Genomic DNA, 23,063 nt, shown 5'->3' with positions numbered 1-23,063 from the left:
AACAAACTTGAATTTCAGTGTTCCAGTGGCTATCCATTAGATGGCAGTATTGTCCTGTTTAACTTCTCCGTTCATGATGAGTATATCATTTGGCCGCCATGTCTGTAATTTCCTCGTTCTTCTGCTTCGTCTCCTTGTTGTGTGCGCAGTTGTGCACTCTATAAAAGCCCTAGATGTTATGACGTCTTTGGGCAGGCAAGCTGTTTATTTTGTGGGAAAGCGGACGTGAGAACAGGCTGTCCCCACTCAGTCTCAGGTCCGCATTGAGCTGGAGGGGGCGTGGCCTCCAGCTCCGGCTGAATACCGGGAGTTTGTCGGGAGAAAATCTCTGCCGGGAGGTTGTCGGGAGAGGTGCTGAATATCGGGATTCTCCCGCTAAAAGCGGGAGGGTTGGCAAGTATGGTATAATATGATTACGCTACTCGCAGTGTTAGACGTAATCTAAGATTAATCCACGCAGGTTAATTGACCTGTTTCTGACAAAATGAATGAGAACAATTTTCCAAAAATAATAAGACAAAGTAAAGTGCTTGCCAAGGTTTCCATCCGTGAGGCGTTTGTCCGAGCTGAAATAACAAAGGCGAGCTGCTCCGAGCTGCTTCGGCAGGCACAGGGAACTAAAAAGATCTGTGGATCTCAATGAGACCTTAATGAAAAGCCATTACTTATGAGTAATGAACAGAGCCCAAACAGCATGAAGCCCACCATGAGATCAATGGACGAGCTGGGAGTAGAGAGGGATGGGGGGATGGAGACACGAAAACCTGACTGGTCAGCATGAAGTACGAGATTAATTAAACAACACTATTGAAAGCTTCCATGGAATGAAATTATGTTGTTCTTTTTTATCAACTTATTTCACTTGAGAATAGACATATTTAAGCGTTTGCTTTCTCTTTTAAAAGAACAGGTTGGTGCCTCGTTAGAAAGTCAACAAAGAGAATAGGCCAGTGAGCGACTACTGGGTGTAAAATTATGAGCAGGAAGCTGTTTGCACGCAATATCAATAAATGATCCCGTTGTCTGACCTATATGCAAAGTGTCCGTACTCATCATCACTGTGCACTTTTGTGTGTTAAATGTAGCTGTTTGGATGTCATCTGAGTACAGTACCTGCTCCCACTGAAGCCATCTGCACACTGACACTGGCCTGTGATGTAGTCACACAGGCCGCCGTTGCGGCAGGAGCAGTCCTTGCTGCAGTTGATGCCGTACTTGCCGAGAGGGCACGGCTGGGCACAAACAGAACCCTGTGAAGATATACATAGATTGTTAAAACCACATAAGATAGATAGGCAGAACACCTACACCAGGGTTATTCAACTAAATTGTTCCGGGGGACACTTTTCTGTCTTGCCTCTGGTGAGGGCGGTCACATTTTTTTCCGCTCCATTCTTCTCCCTGCTTGCTCTCTTTGTTTTTGTCTTGTCTACACTTTTTTGAAGCCTCTTTCTTTGTGCTGTCCTCCAAATCTGAACATCAGACATGGAAATTATCAGCTGGAATCAATTGACAAAATCCTTTCAACGAGGAAAAGAGGTTCTGGGGAGCCTGGCTGCCCTGATGGAACCATTGCTGCGGGGTACGTGAGAGATTCCTGGGATAAATGGAGAATCATGTGCCTCTCAGTCCTCTCAGATTGGGCTGGGCATTGCTCTGGTGTATGGTCAAATTCGTAAGACGATGGCAGCCACTCAAGGGGCCCAGAGGCTGTTCGTCGCAATGGAAGGTTTGGGCCAGGCTGTGGCATCACAGACTGGGGGGATTTCTGAACTGAATCGCAAGATGGATCACATCATGGAAAAGCTGGTAAGGGAAAAATTGGATATGAGGGCCAGCATGGACGAATAGAACAGACAAGCCATTGTAATGTCTGCTTGCGGAAAAGCAAAAATCCTAATCTACGATTTGACTCCCTCGAATGGCCTTGATGCTCCAACAACAGCAGCAGGCTGTTCTGAAAACCTCCCAGAGGACACCTCAATGATGGACGCTTTTGACCTCCCTCCCTCCTCAACGACACCTGGAGTCGAACTTTTGCTTGCATGCAGAACCGCCCCAGGCCTATGAACATGAACACTACATCAACACACCCAAGACAATGGGCATATACACACACACACCCCTTCACCCACCCCACACCTTCACTACCGCTTGATTCCCCTTCGGGGTGATGGACGGCTGGCTTTATATACATATATACATTTATATATACCTATACTGGCTCACCTGCACTGGCTTCCTGTGCACTTAAGATGTGACTTTAAGGTTTTACTACTTACGTATAACGATCTGGCTCCATCCTATCTTGCTGATTGTATTGTACCATATGTCCCGGCCAGAAATCTGTGTTCTAAGAACTCCGGCTTATTAGTGATTCCCAGAGCCCAAAACAAGTCTGCGGGCTATAGAACGTGTTTCTATTGGGGCTCCAGTACTATGGAATGTCCTCCCGGTAACAGTTAGAGATGCTACATCAGTAGAAGCATTTAAGTCCCATCTTAAAACTCATTTGTATACTTTAACCTTTAAATAGACCCCTTTTTTTACACCAGTTGATCTGCTATCTATCTGTTCTGCTCTACTCCGCTCTCCTGCGTGGAGAGGTTATCAGGTGACCACAGATGACGCGCTAGCTGTTCAAAGTCGGGACCCGGGGTGGACCGCTCATCTGTGCATCAGTTGGTGACGTCTCTGCGCTGCTGACTTGTCTCCATTCAAGATGATCCCCTGCAGGCCCCATTATGGACTGTGTGTGTGTGTGTGTGTGTGTGTGTGTGTGTGTGTGTGTGTGTGTGTGTGTGTGTGTGTGTGTGTGTGTGTGTGTGTGTGTGTGTGTGTGTGTGTGTGTGTGTGTGTGAGATTACCCTCGATAATAGAACTTAAAGGCCTACTGAAACCCACTACTACCGACCACGCAGTCTGATAGTTTATATATCAATGATGAAAACTTAACATTGCAACACATGCCAATACGGCCGGGTTAACTTATAAAGTGCAATTTTAAATTTCCCGCTAAACTTCCGGTTGAAAACGCCTTTGGATGATGACGTATGCGCGTGACGTAGCCAGTGAAACAGAAGTATCGGTACCCCATTGAATCCAATACAAAATAGCTCTGTTTTCATCTCATAATTCCACAGTATTCTGGACATCTGTGTTGGTGAATCTTTTGCAATTTGTTTAATGAACAATGAAGACTGCAAAGAAGAAAGTTGTAGGTGGGATCGGTGTATTAGCGGCGGACTACAGCAACACAACCAGGAAGACTTTGACTCGGATAGCAGACGCGCTATCCGACGCTAGCCACCGACCGCACGGATGATCGTGGTGAAGTCCTTCGTCCTTCCGTCGATCGCTGGAACGCAGGTGAGCACGGGTGTTGAGCAGATGAGGGCTGGCTGGCGTAGGTGGAGCGCTAATGTTTTTATCATAGCTCTGTGAGATCCCGTTATACTAAGTTAGCTTCAATGGCGTCGTTAGCAACAGCATTTTTAAGCTTCGCCAAGCTGGAAAGCATTAATTGTGTATTTACATGTTCATGGTTTAATAGTATTGTTGATTTTCTGTCTATCCTTCCAGTCAGGGGTTTATGTATTTTGTTTCTATCTGCATTTGAGCCCGATGCTATCACGTTAGCTCCCTAGCTAAGTTAGCTTCAATGGCGTCATTAGCAACAGCATTGTTAACCTTCGCCAGGCTGGAAAGCATTAACCGTGTATTTACATGTCCATTGTTTAATAGTATTGTTGATCTTCTGTCTATCCTTCCAGTCAGGGATTTATTTATTTAGTTTCTATATGCAGTTAAGCACGATGCTATCACGTTAGCTCCGTAGCTAAAGTGTTTCGTCGATGTATTGTCGTGGAGATAAAAGTCACTGTGAATGTCCATTTCGCGTTCTCGACTCTCATTTTCAAGAGGATATAGTATCTGAGGTGGTTTAAAATACAAATCCGTGATCCACAATAGAAAAAGGAGAAAGTGTGGAATCCAATGAGCCAGCTTGTACCTAAGTTACGGTCAGAGCGAAAAAAGATATGTCTTGCACTGCATTCTAGTCCGTCACTCTAACGTTCCTCATCCACAAATTTTTCATCCTTGCTCAAATTAATGGGGTAATTGTCGCTTTCTCGGTCCGAATCGCTCTAGCTGCATTGAAAACAATAGGAAAATATGAGGAGGCGATCAACTGACTACGTCACGCTACTTCCGGTAGGGGCAAGGCTTTTTTTTATCAGAGACCAAAAGTTGCGAACTTTATCGTCGTTGTTCTATACTAAATCCTTTCAGCAAAAATATGGCAATATCGCAAAATATATGACACATAGAATGGATCTTCTATCCCCGTTTAAATAAAAAAAAATCATTTCAGTAGGCCTTTAACTCTGGTTGTACTGTATTTTTACATGTTTGGCAAAATGTCCTCTTCAATTTGGTAAGAAATTGATATGCAGACTTAAATCATTGCATTCACTGATTACGTGTAAAAAACAGCTGTGTAAAGTTGATCAAGTATGAACGCACAATCACTCTGAACTAGACAGCACATAGAGTTGGAATAAATAATAATAAATAAACTGAGGTTTTGCCTCAAAATTGTAACTACAACTGAAATAGTGTAGTGATTTAGATATCAAATGTATTTAAATGTTTCATCTAATTACATTACATATTTATTTAAAATCTATATCCCTACACTCACTTCAGGCCAGTCTAAATGTATTATATTTGGTATATACATTGTGTATATAATAGGGCTGTCAAGCGATTAAGATTCCTAACCAAGATTAATTGCAGTTTGTTCATAGTTAACCCTGTAAGATCCCTTGTTGTAAAATTACAACGTTACCTTTAACCATCCTAAAAAACAATCTGTTATATATTTTTTTACCACATTTACATAGTCATTGGGTCCTATTGTTCAGTCTCACAAGGCTATTGGATCGTACATTTGTTCAGAAGTCACGCCTTCTGGCCATGAACTCACACAACCTCTCAAGGTTTCCTTCTAACAATATTTGTTTCATTGGACTGGATTCATCAGATTCAAGTAAGTAAGATGTCTTTTATATATTTTTTGGTTGTTATTACAATGTCTAGAGCATGTACATATGTAGTTATTGTGGAACAGATGCATCTAATTTCATTTAGAGCTTGTTATATAATTGTTGCAATTATACAACACTGGGTGAATGTGGTAGTCAAAATAGCTGGCTTGTTGCAGTGGGCTCAAACAGGTTGTATTTCCTCCACTACATCACTGCCTGAAGTATCTTCTCTATACATGGATAGTATACATTCTACCCTTGTGTTGTGTTCTGGTGACTGATTTAACCCAAAATTAATCGTGATTAATCGCAGAGAGATATAATTTTTAATCGTTAGTAAATGTAATGTAGCAATGTAATTTTCGAGTTTTTATTACCATGACTGGACAATTAGGTTGCTTTTAGGAAAAGTTGTTTTCAACATTATGCTTTTTTAAACAGCTCAACACAAAACGGACATAAACATGCTTTTAATGACGGAAAAAAAAAATACCCGCATTGCGTTGGTGTCTTGCCAGAATTTGTATTTCTACAGGTTGTAAAATAATATACTCTTTATTTCAATCTGCCACGTTATAGCGAACTTTGAGTGTATATATAGAACAAAAATATAAACGCAACACTTACGTTTTTCATTTTTAATGAGTTGAACTTGGAGATGTAAAACTTTAACTATATCAGTGGTTCTTAACCTGGGTTCGATGGAACCCTAGGGGTTCGGTGAGTCGGGCTCAGGGGTTCGGCAGAGGTCAAGACACACCCGACTCATCGTGTAAATACAAACTTCTCCCTATTGGCGTATTACGGATACGGCAACAGCAGAAGTTACACTGATTTGCAGGTGTGTAATTTGTTGTGAGTTCATGCACCGTGTTGGTTTTGTTGTTTGAACATGCACGGTTCATTTTGTGCACCAGTAAAAAAACATGGTAACACTTTAGTATGGGGAACATATTCACCATTAATTAGTTGCTTATTAACATGCAAATTAGTAACATATTGGCTCTTAACTAGTCATTATTAAGTACTTATTAATGCCTTATTCGGCATGGCCTTATTATAACCCTAACCCTCTAACCCTAACCCTCTAACCCTAACCAAATAACTCTAAATTAAGTCTTTGTTACTTAGAATATGTTCCCCATGCTTAAGTGTTACCAAAAACAAATAACCTTGTCTTGAATTTGAAAAAAAACAACATTTTATTTTTCACTAAAGAAGGGTTCGGAGAATGCGCATATGAAACTGGGGGGGTTCAGTACCTCCAACAAGGTTAAGAACCACTGAACTATATACACAGAAGACCTATTCCTCTCAAATATTGTTCACAAATCTGTCTAAATATGTGTTAGTGAGCACTTCACTGCCAAGATAATCCATCCCACCTCACAGGTGTGGCATATCAAGATTCCGATTAAACAGCATGATTACTGCACAGGTGTGCCTTAGGATGCCCGCGATAAAAGGGCACTCTGAAATGTGCAGTTTTGCTTTTTTGGGGTTTGGGGGGTCAGAAAAGCAGTCAGTATCTGGTGTGACCACCATTTGCCTCATGCAGTGCAACACATCTCCTTCAGGTTGTTGATTGTGGCCTGTGGAATGTTGGTCCACCCCTCTTCAATGGCTGTGCAAAGTTGTAGGATATTGGCAGGAACTGGAACACGCCGTCATGTACGCCGATCCACAGCGTCCCAAACATGCTCAATGGGTGACAATGTCCGGTGAGTAGTGGCCATGCAAGAACTGGGATGCTTTCAACTCCCAGAAATGATGTACAGATCCTTGCAACATGGGGCCGTGCATTGTCATGCTGCACCATGAGGTGATGGTCTCGGGTGAATGGCACAACAATGGGCCTCAGGATCTCGTCACGGTATCTATGTGCATTCAAAATACCATCAATAAAATGCACGTGTGTTCGTTGTTCGTTGCCCATACCATAACCCCACCCCCACCATGGACCACTCGATTCACAACGTTGACATCAGCAAACCGCTCTACCACATGCAGTCTGCCATCTGCCCTAAACAGTGAAAATTGTTCTTCATCCGTGAAGGGGACACCTCCCCAACGTGCCAGACGCCATCAAATGTGTGCATTTTTCCCACTCAAGTTGGTTACGGCAACAAACTGCAGTCAGATCGAGACCCCGATGAGGACAACAAGCATGCAGATGAGCTTCCCTGAGATGGTTTCTCCTAGTTTGTGGATACATTATTTGGTTATGCAAACTAATTGTTGCAGCAGCTGTCCTGGTGGCTGGTCTCAGAGGATTATGGAGGTGCACCTACTGGATGTGGAGGTCCTCGACTGGTGTGGTTACACTTGTTCTGCTGTTGTGAGGCCGGTTGGATGTACTGCCAAATTATCTGAAACACTTTTGGAAACGGCTTATGGTAGAGAAATGAACGTTCAATTCATGGGCAACAGCTCTGGCGGACATTCCTGCAGATGCGATGGATTATCTTGGCAAGGAAAAAATGCTCACAAACACAAATTTCGACAGATTTGTGAACAATATTTGAGAGCAATAGGTATTTTGTGTTTGTAGTAAAAGTTTTAGATCATTGAGTTCAACTAATAAAAATGGTAGCGAAAACAAAAGTGTTGCGTTTATATTTTTGTTGAGTGTATATACTATATGTATATTCATATAGTATATTCAAGTACCTCGGGGTGTGGGTGGACAATAAGCTGGACTGGACTGTTAACACGGACCACTTGTACAGGAAAGGACAGAGCAGGCTGTACTTCCTGAGGAGGCTGCGCTCCTTCAACATCTGTAAAAAACTCTTGTGGATGTACTACCAGTCTGTGGTTGCCAGTGTTCTGTACTACATCGTAGTTTGCTGGGGGGGCAGTACATCTAAGAAGGACAGCTCCAGACTGGCGAAACTGATAAGGCGGGCCGGTTCTACGATGGGAATAAAACTGGACTCACTGGTGACGGTGGCAGAGAAGAGGACTGTGGAAAAACTAGTGAGCATCCTGGATGATGCCAGTCACCCTCTGCATAGCATTATCAGTAGCCAGAGGAGCCTGTTCAGTGCTAGACTGCTTCATCCCAAGTGCAGAACTAATATACCCAAGAACTCCTTTGTCCCACATGCCATTAGACTGTACAACTCCTCTCTGGGGGGAGGGGGGGTACTGATGTAACAGTTGGTTGGGGGGGCGCATAATAAATGAAAATAACATAACATAACAAATTGACCCTGGAGTTATTCAGCCATGTTTGTTTTTTCTGCCGCCACTACCTCTGTTAGTTAAGTAACTTACGGTCCACCCTGCAGGGCAGGAACAATCGCCGGTGATGTGGTGGCACGAACCTCCATTCTGACACGGGCAGCCTTGCTCACACTGCGGACCATGACTGCCGTAGGGGCAGCGCTCTCCGCAGCTGTCGACAGAACAACATTCAGAAAACTTGTGTTTACTAATTCCCCCACAATAAAGATACGTTGCCTGTACTCACAAGGCACCCGTGTAGCCCGATGCACAGATGCACTCTCCAGTTTCATGGTCACAGGTGGCTCCATTGAGACATTGGCAGGGTAGTTGGCACGCCTTACCGTAGTAGCCAGGCTCACAAAGCTCCTCACAGCGCCATCCTTGGTAGCCATCGGTGCAGACACATGCTCCAGTGATGGGATTGCATTTAGCCTCATTTTGGCACTGGCACCGGTTGCTGCAATGAGGCCCCCAATAGTCGCTCTCGCAGCCTGCGGGGACACAAAGATGGCATTTAACCAACTACAGGACTAAAAAACTGATATTGTATGAGCATTGGAAGATGCGCAAGACAAACAAATGTCTACAATACTTCTTCACAAAAAAAACAATAATTGAGACATTTTCTATTCTATGCTTGAGCCATGACCTCAACCCTACCAAATTACATTGGGATGATTATGACAAATGCCAGTGCCCCCTGAAACCATATTACCCATATCTTTTGCCATAATTTGAAAGGGGTGGAAGGAAGGGGCATGTCTCCTGTACTTTTCGTCCCCTGCACATTTTGACGTCCAAAAATAATGCTACAGTGTTGAGTGGCGGCCAGTCAAACACTAGAACCAGCCGGAAAACAGCCGCTCAGGCTGAAAGTTGTCCCTTTAGACCGCCCACAAGCTCATTGATGGGGTTTCTGGGGTTTCTTTCCAAAGTGGAAATGATTGACAGCACACAGCAGCTGACCAATCAGGGTTCAAATGCGAGATAATTGATCCCTGGCTATACCATTGTAGCACAATACATTATGGAAGTACAAACCCCGTTTCCATATGAGTTGGGAAATTGTGCTAGATGTAAATATAAACGGAATACAATTATTTGCAAATCATTTTCAACCCATATTCAGTTTAAAATGCTACAAAGACAACATATTTGATGTTCAAACTGATAAAAAAAAATTTTTTTGCAAAAAATCATTAACTCTAGAATTTGATGCCAGCAACACGTGACAAAGAAGTTGGGAAAGATGGCAATAAATACTGATAAAGTTGAGGAATGCTCATCAAACACTTATTTGGAACATCCCACAGGTGAACCGGCAAATTGGGAACAGGTGGGTGCCATGATTGGGTATAAAAGTAGATTCCATGAAATGCTCAGTCATTCACAAACAAGGATGGGGCGAGGGTCACCACTTTGTCAACAAATGCGTGAGCAAATTGTTGAACAGTTTAAGAAAAACCTTTCTCAACCAGCTATTGCAAGGAATTTAGGGTTTTCACCATCTACGCTCCGTAATATCATCAAAGGGTTCAGAGAATCTGGAGAAATCACTGCACGTTAGCAGCTAAGCCCGTGACCTTCGATCCTTCAGGCTGTACTGCATCAACAAGCGACATCAGTGTGTAAAGGATATCACCACATGGGCTCAGGAACACTTCAGAAACCCACTGTTAGTAACTACAGTTGGTCGCTACATCTGTAAGTGCAAGTTAAAACTCTCCTATGCAAGGCGAAAACCGTTTATCAACAACACCCAGAAATGCAGTCGGCTTCGCTGGGCCTGAGCTCATCTAAGATGGACTGATACAAAGTGGAAAAGTGTTCTGTGGTCTGACGAGTCCACATTTCAAATTGTTTTTGGAAACTGTGGACATCGTTTCCTCTGGACCAATGAGGAAAAGAACCATCCGGATTGTTATAGGCAAAAGGCAGCATGTGTGATGGTATGGGGGTGTATTAGTGCCTAAGACATGGGTAACTTACACATCTGTGAAGGCACCATTAATGCTGAAAGGTACATACAGGTTTTGGAGCAACATATGTTGCCATCCAAGCAACGTTACCATGGACGCCCCTGCTTATTTCAGCAAGACAATGCCAAGCCACGTGTTACATCAACGTGGCATCATAGTAAAAGAGTGCGGGTACTAGACTGGCCTGCCTGTAGTCCAGACCTGTCTACCATTGAAAATGTGTGGCGCATTATGAAGCCTAAAATACCACAACGGAGACCCCCGGACTGTTGAACAACTTAAGCTGTACATCAAGCAAGAATGGGAAAGAATTCCACCTGAGAAGCTTCAAAAATGTGTCTCCCCAGTTCCCAAACCTTTACTGAGTGTTGTTAAAAGGAAAGGCCATGTAACACAGTGGTGAACATGCCCTTTCCCAACTACTTTGGCACGTGTTGCAGCCATGAAATTCTAAGTTAATGATTAATTGTAAAAAAAATAAAAAATATGTTTCTCAGTTCGAACATTAAAATATATTGTCTTTGCTGTGTGTTCAACTAAATATTAGTTGAAAAGGATCTGCAAATCATCGTATTCTGTTTTTATCACTAGTTTTGTATTTATTTATGTTATTATTGGTATTTCATACAAAAAAATAATTATTCAACAATGTCTTTTTCATTCATATTACTGTAAAACATGCATATAATCAAACCCCGCTGCCTGCAAGCCACGCCCTCTGTGCACAGGCCATTTGTGTCCCCGCCTCTAGCCCCAGCCCATATTCACCCATTTTTAGTTCCTGTGGGTGTTCCAATACTTTTGTCTCCTTTGCAAAGGTGCTGTAACTTAAAGGCCTACTGAAACCCACTACTACCGACCACACAGTGTGATAGTTTTGTGGGAAGGCGGGGCCGGAGGACCGACGGCGGGGCGTGCTGCGCCGAGGCCCGCTCCGGGATGGCGACGAGGAGGCGGGGACGGTGAGCAAGCGGCGAGGCAATCGTGACCAGGTGTGGGGATCGCACACCTGGTCACAATCAGCTGCTGATCCCCTCGCGGTGGTTAAGAAGGCGACAGCCGAGGACGACGGGGTGAAAGGAGGTGGAGAGCCCGGAGTGCTGGAGGAGCGAGAGAGACTGAGCAAAAGACGCAGAAGACGCGGCCGGCTGAAAAGCTGAAGAGACGGCGGAACGAGCAGCAGAGGGAGGCAAGTGCTGAAAAGCACAAAAGACTTGATATTGAAAAATAAACAAAGTCACAACCCTGCTCGAAGCGAAGATGTCTCTATTTGATGGTCCATGGAACCCGCACGACGGGACGAGTCTGTCACAGTTTATATATCAATGATGAAATCTTAACATTGCAACACATGCCAATACGGCCGGGTTAGATTAGTAAAGTGCAATTTTAAATTTCCCGCAAAATATCCTGCTGAAAACGTCTCGGTATGATGACGTTTGCGCGTGACGTCACGGATTGTAGCGGACATTTTGGGACAGAATTGTGGCCAGCTATTAAGTCGTCTGTTTTCATCGCAAAATTCCACAGTATTCTGAACATCTGTGTTGGTGAATCTTTTGCATTTTGTTTAATGAACAATGGAGAAAGCTGTAGGTGGGAAGCGGTGTATTAGTGGCCGGCTGCAGCAACACAAACACGTAGCGGCTACGTCGTAGCCGGTGTTTCATTGTTTACATTCCCGAACGATGACAGTCAAGCTTTACCATTGGCCTGTGGGGAACTGGGACAACAGAGACTCTTACAAGGAGGACTTTGAGTTGGATACGCGCTACCGTGAGTACGCAGCTGCGGCTTCCAAACATTTGATCACTTGCCCGTACGTGCGTGCCGCTATGTGCATGTCACGTACGTAACTTTGGGGAAATATATGTGCTGTATGAACTTTGCGGAGGTGAACGGTACTTTGGGCTGTGGGATTGAGTGTGTTGTGCGGGTGTTTGATTTGTATTGGCGGGTTATATGGACGGGAGGGGGGAGGTGTTTGTTATGCGGGATTCATTTGTGGCATATTAAATATAAGCCTGGTTGTGTTGTGGCTAATAGAGTATATATATGTCTTGTGTTTATTTACTGTTTTAGTTATTCCCAGCTGAATATCAGGTCCCACCCGCCTCTCACAGCATCTTCCCTATCTGAATCGCTTCCACTGCCCTCTAGTCCTTCACTCTCACTTTCCTCATCCACAAATCTTTCATCCTCGCTCAAATTAATGGGGAAATCGTCACTTTCTCGGTCCAAATCGCTCTTGCTGCTGGTGGCCATGATTGTAAACAATGTGCAGCTGTGAGGAGCTCCACAACCTGTGACGTCACGCTACTTCCGGTACAGGAAAGGCTTTTTTACCAGCGACCAAAAGTTGCGAACTTTACCGTCGATGTTCTTCTACTAAATCCTTTCAGCAAAAATATGGCAATATCGCGAAATGATCAAGTATGACACATAGAATGGATCTGCTATCCCCGTTTAAATAAGAACATCTCCTTTCAGTAGGCCTTTAAACAGTTAAGCCAAAAGACAGTGATATATCCATCCATCCATTTTCTACCGCTTGTTTCTTTCAGTGTTGCAGGGGGAGAGGGGGTGCTGGAGCCTATCTCAGCTGCATTCGGGCGGAAGGCGGGGTACAACCTGGACAAGTCGCCACCTCATCGCAGGGCCAACACAGATAGACAGACAACATTCACACTCACATTCACACACTAGGGACCATTTTTAGTGATGCCAATCAACCTATCCCCAGGTGCATGTCTTTGGAGGTGGGAGGGGCCTATCCCCAGGTGCATGTCTTTGGAGGTGGGAGGGGCCTATCTCCAGGTGCATGTCTTTGGAGGTGGGAGGGGCCTATCCCCAGGTGCATGTCTTTGGAGGTGGGAGGAAGCCGGAGTACCCGGAGGGAACATGCAAACTCCACACAGAAAGATCTAGAGCCCGGAATTGAACTCAGGACCTTCGTATTGTGAGGCACATGCACTAACCCCTGCGCCACCGTGCTGCCCGAGATAGTGATATAGTGCGAGCTAATAGACAAAAGTAAAGTGCAAAAAAGCAAACTGGATCTGCAAGTTGTTGAAGTCAGCAAAGAGGATGCAACGATATACGACCCATTATTGACAAAAATGCACGCGGATTGTCAGGCGCTCACTTTTACAACTTTGCTAAACACTCTAATTGTATTTCATTGGCGTAATTGAGCAGACAACACCTGAGTGAGGCCGCATTCATCTTTCGTAATTGCACACTCGGCTCTCCCAGCTGTATCGTAATATTGACACTCTTGAAAACTGCTGCTTCACGCGGGCTCAAAGTAAATAGTCCGATGACATGACCAAGTGAGGCCTCTGGGAGCGGTTAAAAAAAAAGGTGCATTCCCCACATTGCACGGGCGTCGGCCGTGTTTAGAGGCACTCAATAATCCCACAAACTGCAAGCAAAGAGCTAATCCTTCAATGTTAAATAAACAGCCATTTTTTATGTGGGAAGCAATTGGCCCTGAGCGCAGGTTGTAGGCTGTCTCACAAACCTAATTGTTCTTGTGAGAGTGGAGAGCTGATTCAAGTGATTGGTGTGGCCTTATGTGTCTCCATCAGCACCCGCTCTATTGCTCCATATAAAACCCCACTTTGAGGTGACTGCAGCCTATTTGGTGAATATTCCACTATTGATTCCTGGCAGGTTTAGGGGCTGACGTTAAGACGCCACACAGCCTCCTTGTATGTTCTGTTTGCCAGGGGTGTGATCAGCCAACAAAGAGGCTCATTCAATGCCCATTCTATGCTCATCACTCAAGCCTGTTTTTCCAGGCACACAGCAGGAAGGTGATCACTCTCTTCTCGGGTGAAGACAGGCCTGGACAACAGGGGGCCGTGTAGCGTCGCGCTCGGCCGCTATAACTGCTGCAGCCGCAAAGGCAAGAAGCTCATGCTCGTATTGACTGGGAACAAAATATGCCCATGCATGGCCTCAGATCTGGCATGGATTACAATCCTGAAGGTTGAGCAGGAGCCTTTGATTGATTGATTGATTGAGACTTTTATTAATAGATTGCACAGTACAGTACATATTCCGTACAATTGACCACTAAATGGTAACACCCCAATAAGTTTTTCAACTTGTTTAAGTCGGGGTCCACGTTAATCAATTCATGGTACAAATATATACTATCATCATAATACAGTCATCACACAAGTTAATCATCAGAGTATATACATTTAATTATTTACAATCCGGGGTGTGGGATGTGGAGGGGGGGGGGGGGGTTTAAGTTTGATATCAGCACTTCAGTCATTAACAATTGCATCATCAGAGAAATGGACATTGAAACAGTGTAGGTCTGACTTGGTAGGATATGTACAGCGAGTAGTGGACATAGTGAGTTCAGAAAGCATAAGAACAAGTATAAGTCGCAGTTTTTTTCATAGTTTGGCCGGGGGTGCGACTTATACTCAGGAGCGACTTATGTGTGAAATGATTAACACATTAGCGTAAAATATCAAATAATATTATTTAGCTCATTCACGTAAGAGACTAGACGTATAAGATGTCATGGGATTTAGCGATTAGGAGTGACAGATTGTTTGGTAAACGTATAGCATGTTCTATATGTTATAGTTATTTGAATGACTCTTACCATAATATGTTACGTTAACATACCAGGCACGTTCTCAGTTGGTTATTTATGCCTCATATAGCGTACACTTATTCAGCCTGTTGTTCACTAAGGCTGCAGCTAACGATTATTTTTCTATCGATTAATCTATAGATTATTTTTTCGATTAATCGGTTAATCTATAGATTATTTTTTTGATTCATCTATAGATTATTTTTCCTTTTACCGATTATTTTTTATTTTATTTTTATTTCAAATGAAGATGAAAAAATTAAAGTAGGCCAGTTTTTTCAAAAGGCATGGCTTTTATTTACAAAAAAAAAAAGTATGGCCACTCAGTCAACATTGACAACAACATGAAAAAATATTCTGTAACAATGTAAACATTTAAAACTTTTAACATTTAACAAAATTAAAAGTAGCATATTTGCTTTTTAATGTGCAAATATAAAAGTCAACATCCAGTGCAAATCTTAATATTCTGCAATAGTATAAGCATTTCAAAAGTAAAAGTATTGCTTATTTTGCTTTAAAATGTGCAAAAATAAAGATAAACATCCAATACAAAAAAGTGCAAAACGAAATATTCTGTAACAACAGTGTAAACATTTCAACAAAAGTGAAAGTATTGCTTATTTGCTAAAATGTGCAAAAATAAAGATAAACATCCAATACAAAAAAGTGCCAATCTAAATATTCTGGAGCACTGTAAACATTAAGTATTGCTTTTAAAATGTGCAAAATAAACATCCAGTCCAACACAGTACACAATAACCAATTCTACTCATTCCAGTGAGTGACTAACAGTTGTAATGAAGAAAGGTTAGCATGTCTACTTGCTTTGCTTCTTTTCTTGTTTACAATATTCCCAGCAGCTGAAAATAGGCGCTCAGAAGGGGTCGATGTGGCTGGAACTGAGAGGTAATTAGCCTTCACCTCAAACCAGGACTGCGAGCGAGCTGAGCTGCAGTTTAAGTTTCTAGAAGGTCAACGGGCTCATAGTGATGTTACTAGTAGTTGACTGGGAGGTGTTTATTATCATTTGGGGAGAGTCCGCTGCCTGATGCTCACCTGCTAAACACCTATCTGCTCCACGCTGAAGCGCTGACTACATGCGCTCTGAATACGCACTGCTGATTGGCTGATAATGCTGCGTGTGTACCAATCAGATGGTTGTATGGGTGGGACAATGCTGCGTGTGTACCAATCAGATGGTTGTATGGGTGGGACAATGCTGCGTGCTGAGACAGAGGCAGAGGAGCAAAGCAACTTGTTAAGACTCGTTCGGTACACCCCCGTACCGAACCGAAAGCCCCGTACCGAAACGGTTCAATACAAAACACATACCGTTACACCCCTAGCAGATACAAATGACACATTCATGTTTTTGTGTAATGATGACAACGTATGCTCATGCGGACGATTGACTAGTTGATGGTTGATGGTTTTCTTTTCAAATGTTCGTTCATAGCCGTTGTGCTGCTATGATAGGCCATTTCCGCTCGACACAGTGTGCATACAACAACATTATTAGGCTGTGTATTGAAATACTCCCACACTTTTGACGACTTTTGGCGTGCGTTTTTCCCCTCGCTCGCACAGTCTGCTTTGCGCTCCGCCATGACGGTAGTGTGACGTAAATATGCGACGCGTCGACGCACAAAAACGGCGTCGACGTATTTACATAACCGATGACGTCGACTACGTCGACGCGTCGTTTCAGCCTTATTGTTCACTATTCTTTATTTATTTTAAATTGCCTTTCAAATGTCTATTCTTGGTGTTGGCTTTTAGCAAATACATTTCCCAAAAAAATGTGATTTATACTCCAGTGCGACTTATATATGTTTTTTTCCTTCTTTATTATGCATTTTCGGCCGGTGCGACTTATACTCCGGAGCGATTTATACTCCGAAAATACGGTGATCTACTTGTTCATTTACTGTTAATATCTGCTTACTTTCTCTTTTAACATGTTCTATCTACACTTATGTTAAAATTAAATAATCACTTATTCTTCTGTTGTTTGGATACTTTACATTAGTTTTGGATGATACCACAAATTTGGGTATCAATCCGATACCAAGTAGTTACAGGATCATACATTGGTCATATTCAAAGTCCTCATGTGTCCAGGGACATATTTACTGAGTTTATAAACATAATATACATTTTTAAAAAATGAAAAAAAATTTTGTGATGCTAAAAAATATTGATGTAATCATAGTAGTATCGACTAGATACACTCCTGTACTTGATATCATTACAGTGGATGTCAGGTGTAGATCTACCCATGGCGTTTGTTTACATTGTGACGGGGGTGAGCTACGGTGTGTAGTGAAGCATGTGTAGCTATTCCTCGTCCTGCAGGGATGATACTTGTAAGAAACTTACTTTATTTGTCGCCATGGAGGCGAGGATTAGTGATTTAGAAGTAGCTAAAACACTGCAGACTGCGGATGGACTTTAGCCGCTAGCTAGCTAGCCATGTCTTAAAGCACCTCTTCCTGAGGTTTCAGTGTTATAACTTCACTTTTATCTTTACTTTTTAAGCCAAAATGCGTCCGTTCTCGCTTTTCTGTCTACACACTGTGTCTACTTGTAAGTACTTCGTGATTGTGCGCTGCCGAACATGCTCCTCTGCTGGTAAACCATCAATGACACGACGTGATGACAACGGGGGGTTTACCGAATATGATTCATTAGTATCTATACTAATACCGGTATACCCGACAACAGTAAACATTTTAAAATGTAACATCCATTTAGAATTAACATTGGCTAAGGGTCTCTCATGTTCCATTACCAAAGGAGCAGCTCACGAGAGGATACAAAGGAGCATGCAGAAGGGGTGAGGGGGAGCGGTAGTGTGTGTGTGTGTGTGTGTGTGTGTGCTATGGCATTTTTTTCCAGAAAAGCTGGAGTCTATCCCAGCTGCACATGGGCGGAAGGCGGGGTACACCCTGGACAAGTGGCTACCTCATCACAGGGCCAACACAGATAGACAGACAACATTCACACTCACATTCACACACTAGGGACCATTTAGTGTTGCCAATCAACCTATCCCCAGGTGCATGTCTTTGGAGGTGGGAGGGGCCTATCCCCAGGTGCATGTCCGATCTCATCACAATTAAAAACTCGATGTGGTACGAAGCCGGCTTCCTCAATCTCTTCAATACGAGCAAGCTGAAAATGGCTGCCAGAATGAATGAATGAAGCGTTTGAGACATGGTTCGCACACAGAGACCTACTCAGTGGCCTAGTAGCAGTGGTTCTTAACCTTGTTGGAGGTACCGAACCCCACCGCTTTCATATGCGCATTCACCGAACCCTTCTTTAGTGAACAATAAAATGTTGTTTTTTCAAATTCAAGACAAAGTTATATGTTTCTGGTAACACTTTAGTATGGGGAACATATTCTAAGTAACAAAGACTTACTTTAGAGTTATTTGGACACTAGGGGAACATATTCTAAGTAACAAAGACTTAACTTAGAGTTATTTGGTCAGGGTTAGAGGGTTAGAGTTATAATAAGGCCATGCCGAATAAGGCATTAATAAGTACTTAATAATAACTAGTTAAGAGCCAATATGTTACTAATTTGCATGTTAATACGCAACTAATTAATGGTGAATATGTTCCCCACACTAAAGTGTTACCATGTTTTTTTACTGGTGCACAAAATGAACCGTGCATGAACATCACCTTGTTCAAAGAACAAAACCAACACAGTGCATGAACTCACAACAAATTACACACCTGCAAATCAGTCTGACTTCTGCTGTTGTCGTATACGCTGATAGGGAGAAGTTTTTATTTACCCGATGAGTCGGGTGTGTTTTTGCCCGACTCACCGAACCCCTAGGGTTCCATCGAACCCAGGTTAAGAACCACTGGGTTAGAGTGTCCGTCCTGAGATAGGTCGAGTCATACCAAAGACTATAAAAATGGGAGCCATTACCTCCCTGCTTGGCACTCAGCATCAAGGGTTGGAATTGGGGGGTTAAATCACCAAAAATGATTCCCGGGCGCGGCCACTGCTGCTGCTCACTGCTCCCCTCACCTCCCAGGGGGTTATCAAGGGTGATGGGTCAAATGCAGATAATACTTTCGCCACACCTAGTGTGTGTGACAATCATTGCTACTTTAAAGGCCTACTGAAATATTTTTTTTTTATTTAAATGGGAATAGCAGATCCATTCTATGTGTCATACTTGATCATTTCGCGATATTGCCATATGTTTGCTGAAAGGATTTAGTAGAGAAAATCGACGATAAAGTTCGCAACTTTTGCTCGCTGATAAAAAAAAAGCCTTGCCTGTACCGGAAGTAGCGTGACGTCACAGGAGCTAGTATTCCTCACAATTCCCCATTGTTTACAATGGAGCGAGAGAGATTCGGACCGAGAAAGTGACGATTACCCCATTAATTTGAGCGAGGATGAAAGATTCGTAGATGAGGAACGTTACAGTGAAGGACTTGAGAGGCAGTAATGGACGTATCTTTTTTCGCTCTGACCGTAACTTAGGTACAAGCTCGCTCATTGGATTCCACACTCTCCTTTTTCTATTGTGTATCACGGATTTGTATTTTAAACCACCTCGGATACTATATCCTCTTGAAAATGAGAGTCGAGCACGCGAAATGGACATTTAAAGTGACTTTTATCTCCAAGACAATACATCGGTGACACACTTAGCTACTGAGCTAACGTGATAGCATCGTTCTCAAATGAAGATAGAAACAAAATAAATAAACCCCTGACTTGAAGGATAGACAGAAGACCAACAATGCTATTAAACCATGTACATGTAACTACACGGTTAAAAATTCTCAGCCTGGTAAGGCTTAACTATGCTGTTGCTAAGGACCTAAGGCTAATTTAGCAACTTAGCAACCGGACCTCACAGAACTATGTACTCTCTCCTTTTTCTATTGTGGATCACGGATTTGTATTTTAAACCACCTCGGATACTATATCCTCTTGAAAATGAGAGTCGAGCACGCGAAATGGACATTTAAAGTGACTTTTATCTCCAAGACAATACATCGGTGACACACTTAGCTACTGAGCTAGCGTGATAGCATCGTTCTCAAATGAAGATAGAAACAAAATAAATAAACCCCTGACTGGAAGGATAGACAGAAGACCAACAATGCTATTAAACCATGTACATGTAACTACACGGTTAAAAATTCTCAGCCTGGTAAGGCTTAACTATGCTGTTGCTAACGACGCTAAGGCTAATTTAGCAACTTAGCAACCGGACCTCACAGAACTATGATAAAACATTAGCGCTCCACCTACGCCAGCCAGCCCTCATCTTCCCATCAACAGCCGTGCTCACCTGCGTTCCAGCGATCAACGGCGCGACGAAGGACTTCATCCGTGGGTTTGGCGGCAAGCATCGGCTAGGCGTCTGCTATCATGGTAAGTAGTCCTTGTTGTGCTGCTGTAAGTATTGTACTTAGCCGCTAAGACACCGATCGATCCCACCTACAACGTTCTTCTTTGCAGCCTCCATTGTTCATTAAACAAATTGCAAAAGATTCACCAACACAGATGTCCAGAATACTGTGGAATTTTGTCGAAGAAAACAAGAGGCTTTTCTATGGGGTCCAACCACTTCCGTTGCTTTTGTGACGTCACGCGCATAAATCATATCCAAAGGAGTTTTTCAACCGGAAGTGTGGCGGGAATTTTAGAATTGCACTTTATAAGTAACCCGGCCGTATTGGCATGTGTTGCAATGTTAAGATTTCATCATTGATATATAAACTATCAGACTGCGTGGTTGGTAGTAGTGGGTTTCAGTAGGCCTTTAACTTTGTATTTGGAGCGATCTAAAGGTTTGTAAACTGAGAAGAGGGGTTTGTAAATCAAGGTTTTAGTGTGCATGCAAACTTTATTTTATGTCACTGGGCAGACATGACTTTCTTCACATGGCACAGTGTGCATTGTAATCAGTGTTTCTGTAGCTGCAGTGCATGGTATAATGCTGTGTGATTACTAGCGGCTCTTTCTGAAATGTCCTCAGGCTTATTGAAAATGATCACGCCACGTGTTGCCTCAGCCTATACAGGCATTGTAGTCATCTCATTTTTCTTACGTGGCAACCGCCATTCCACCAGAATCTCACCTGACTTCAATTCCAACTGAGGACCAATGAGGTTCCACAGAGGAGTTGTAAAAGAAAAGTCTTTGTCCTTCTCTGTAACACATTCCAAATGGACATTTTAGAGACTGCGGCAAGTAAAGGAACATAACACATTTGATGAGAAGGCCTTATTTTGGGTTTGGTAGTTGGTTTTATTTAAATTGTGTATTTTGTTGGTTGTTTGTTGTTTGTTTGTTGGTTTTATTTATTTTTTTGGCAGCATCTTACCTTATACACTGCAAAAAGTCAGTGTTCAAAAACAAGGACAAAAAATACAAAAATGAGGGGTATTTTATTTGAACTAAGCAAAATTATCTGCCAATAGAACAAGAAAATTTGGCTTGTCAAGACTTTCCAAAACAAGTAAAATGAGCTAACCTCAATGAACCCCAAAATACCTTAAAATAAGTATATTCTCACTAATAACAAGCGCACTTTTCTTGGTAGAAAAAAAAGAGACCTTTTTGCTGAATATGTTGAAAATATTCTTAAATGAAGTAAATGCTAGTGCCATTATCTTGACATAATGATATGCGCTCGGCATTACATTTCTTGAAACCAGCAAACTTAGACTAAAAACTAATTTATTGTTCTTACCGGAAAGGCAACAAGGCAAGCACTTGTTACTCTCGGGGTCTCCTAGCCGTCTAAAAATGCATTTTTCCATTGATAACATGACATCATCGCGTCAAGTGCGTGCTCTTTCAGTCAATTAGTGTGCATATATACAGCCTAAATGTTTTTAATTGTAATTTTAAAGAATTTATCTGAATGTGCATGGAACTTTTATGTTCAAAATTGTTTGAAAGAAGCTGGACAGGACAAAAAAAAACAAGAAAAAAACCAAAAAAAAAACACAAAAAAACCCAAGTAAAACACCAACATAAAATCTGCTTAGTGAGAAGAATTATCTTATCAGACAGAAAATAAGCAAATATCACCCTTATTTGAGATATTTCATCTTACTTAGATTTCGGTTTTTGCAGTGTACTTGTAAGATAGTTAATATTACGTGTGCATCTGTTCATGGTCACTACTTGCAATTCAGTTCTCTAATTGGGGTGTTCCGTAAATGTTAAATGAGAAAATGTGATGAGAAATGTTGTAAATGTTAAAAAACAGGACGAGTGTTTGAAATTTCATCATCAACACGGCTAAACAAATGGCGGCCCACGGTCCAAATCCGGCCATGGAATGAGTGGTGGTACATTGACTTGATTACGTCCTCCTATATTTTAATCACTTCTAAAACATCATCTTTTCATCACTGTTTTCGACCAGACTGCCCACCATTTACTTTCGCGCCTGCTCGTTTTGATGAATGATCGTGATGTTTGTCACCTTTCGGTGACGTATTGGTCGGACGAATGCGACTTGATCATTCAGACTGCAGTCACATCGGATACGTAGCTGATTTATACCCGCATACAAAAGAGGCCTGGGTAAGATTTGGAAGAAGTCCAAATGTAGTGTTTACATTGAGATGAATAAACCAGATACATGAAATATATGAGCAATCGAGTTGGAATTGACCTGCAGTGAGAACATAACCTAACTGATGTTTCCATGGAGAGAAGAGAAACAATCTCTTCTCTCCTCAAGTGACAGACTTTTTCATTGAAGCCTTTTTCTCAAAGAGAGCTGTAGTGGATCTGGCATTTATTCACCTATATCTAATACACAGAACCCAGTAAACACTATTTTCCGGACCATAGGGCGCACCGGATTATAAGGCGCACAACTCTCATTCAACCCTTTTTCGAATACGCATGCACCTCCTGGTACCCTAGCACCTCCAAAACCCTCAAATCTAGACTCCAAACATCCCAGAACAAGCTAGTCAGATTACTTCTAGACCTCCACCCCAGATCACACCTCACTTTTACCCACTTCTCCAAAGTGGGCTGGCTCAGGGTGGAGGACAGAGTAAAACAACTTGCACTGAGCCTAGTCTATAAAATCCGCTACACCTCCCTGATACCGAAGCACATGTCAAACTACTTCCTTAACGTAAAGGACCGCCATAACCACA

The 23,063-nt window shown here is 42.6% G+C and overlaps 1 protein-coding gene across 4 annotated transcripts in view; it reads right to left on the bottom strand.

Annotated features, from left to right (window-relative positions):
- megf11 (multiple EGF-like-domains 11) overlaps window positions 1–23,063 on the bottom strand; it is a 497,434-nt gene that overhangs the window by 146,017 nt on the left and 328,354 nt on the right. For all 4 annotated transcript variants that reach the window (XM_062061102.1, XM_062061106.1, XM_062061104.1 and 1 more), the window contains 3 exons: window positions 8,527–8,773; window positions 8,331–8,451; window positions 1,114–1,250 (listed from right to left, as the gene is read on the bottom strand). In XM_062061102.1, coding sequence (XP_061917086.1) covers window positions 1,114–1,250; window positions 8,331–8,451; window positions 8,527–8,773 — 505 coding nt within the window. The remainder of the gene's footprint in view (window positions 1–1,113; window positions 1,251–8,330; window positions 8,452–8,526; window positions 8,774–23,063) is intronic.

This window comes from Entelurus aequoreus, linkage group LG10 (assembly GCF_033978785.1).
Source record: "Entelurus aequoreus isolate RoL-2023_Sb linkage group LG10, RoL_Eaeq_v1.1, whole genome shotgun sequence".
Taxonomy (NCBI): Eukaryota; Metazoa; Chordata; class Actinopteri; order Syngnathiformes; family Syngnathidae; genus Entelurus; species Entelurus aequoreus.
This window is presented reverse-complemented; position numbering and strand designations above follow the sequence as displayed.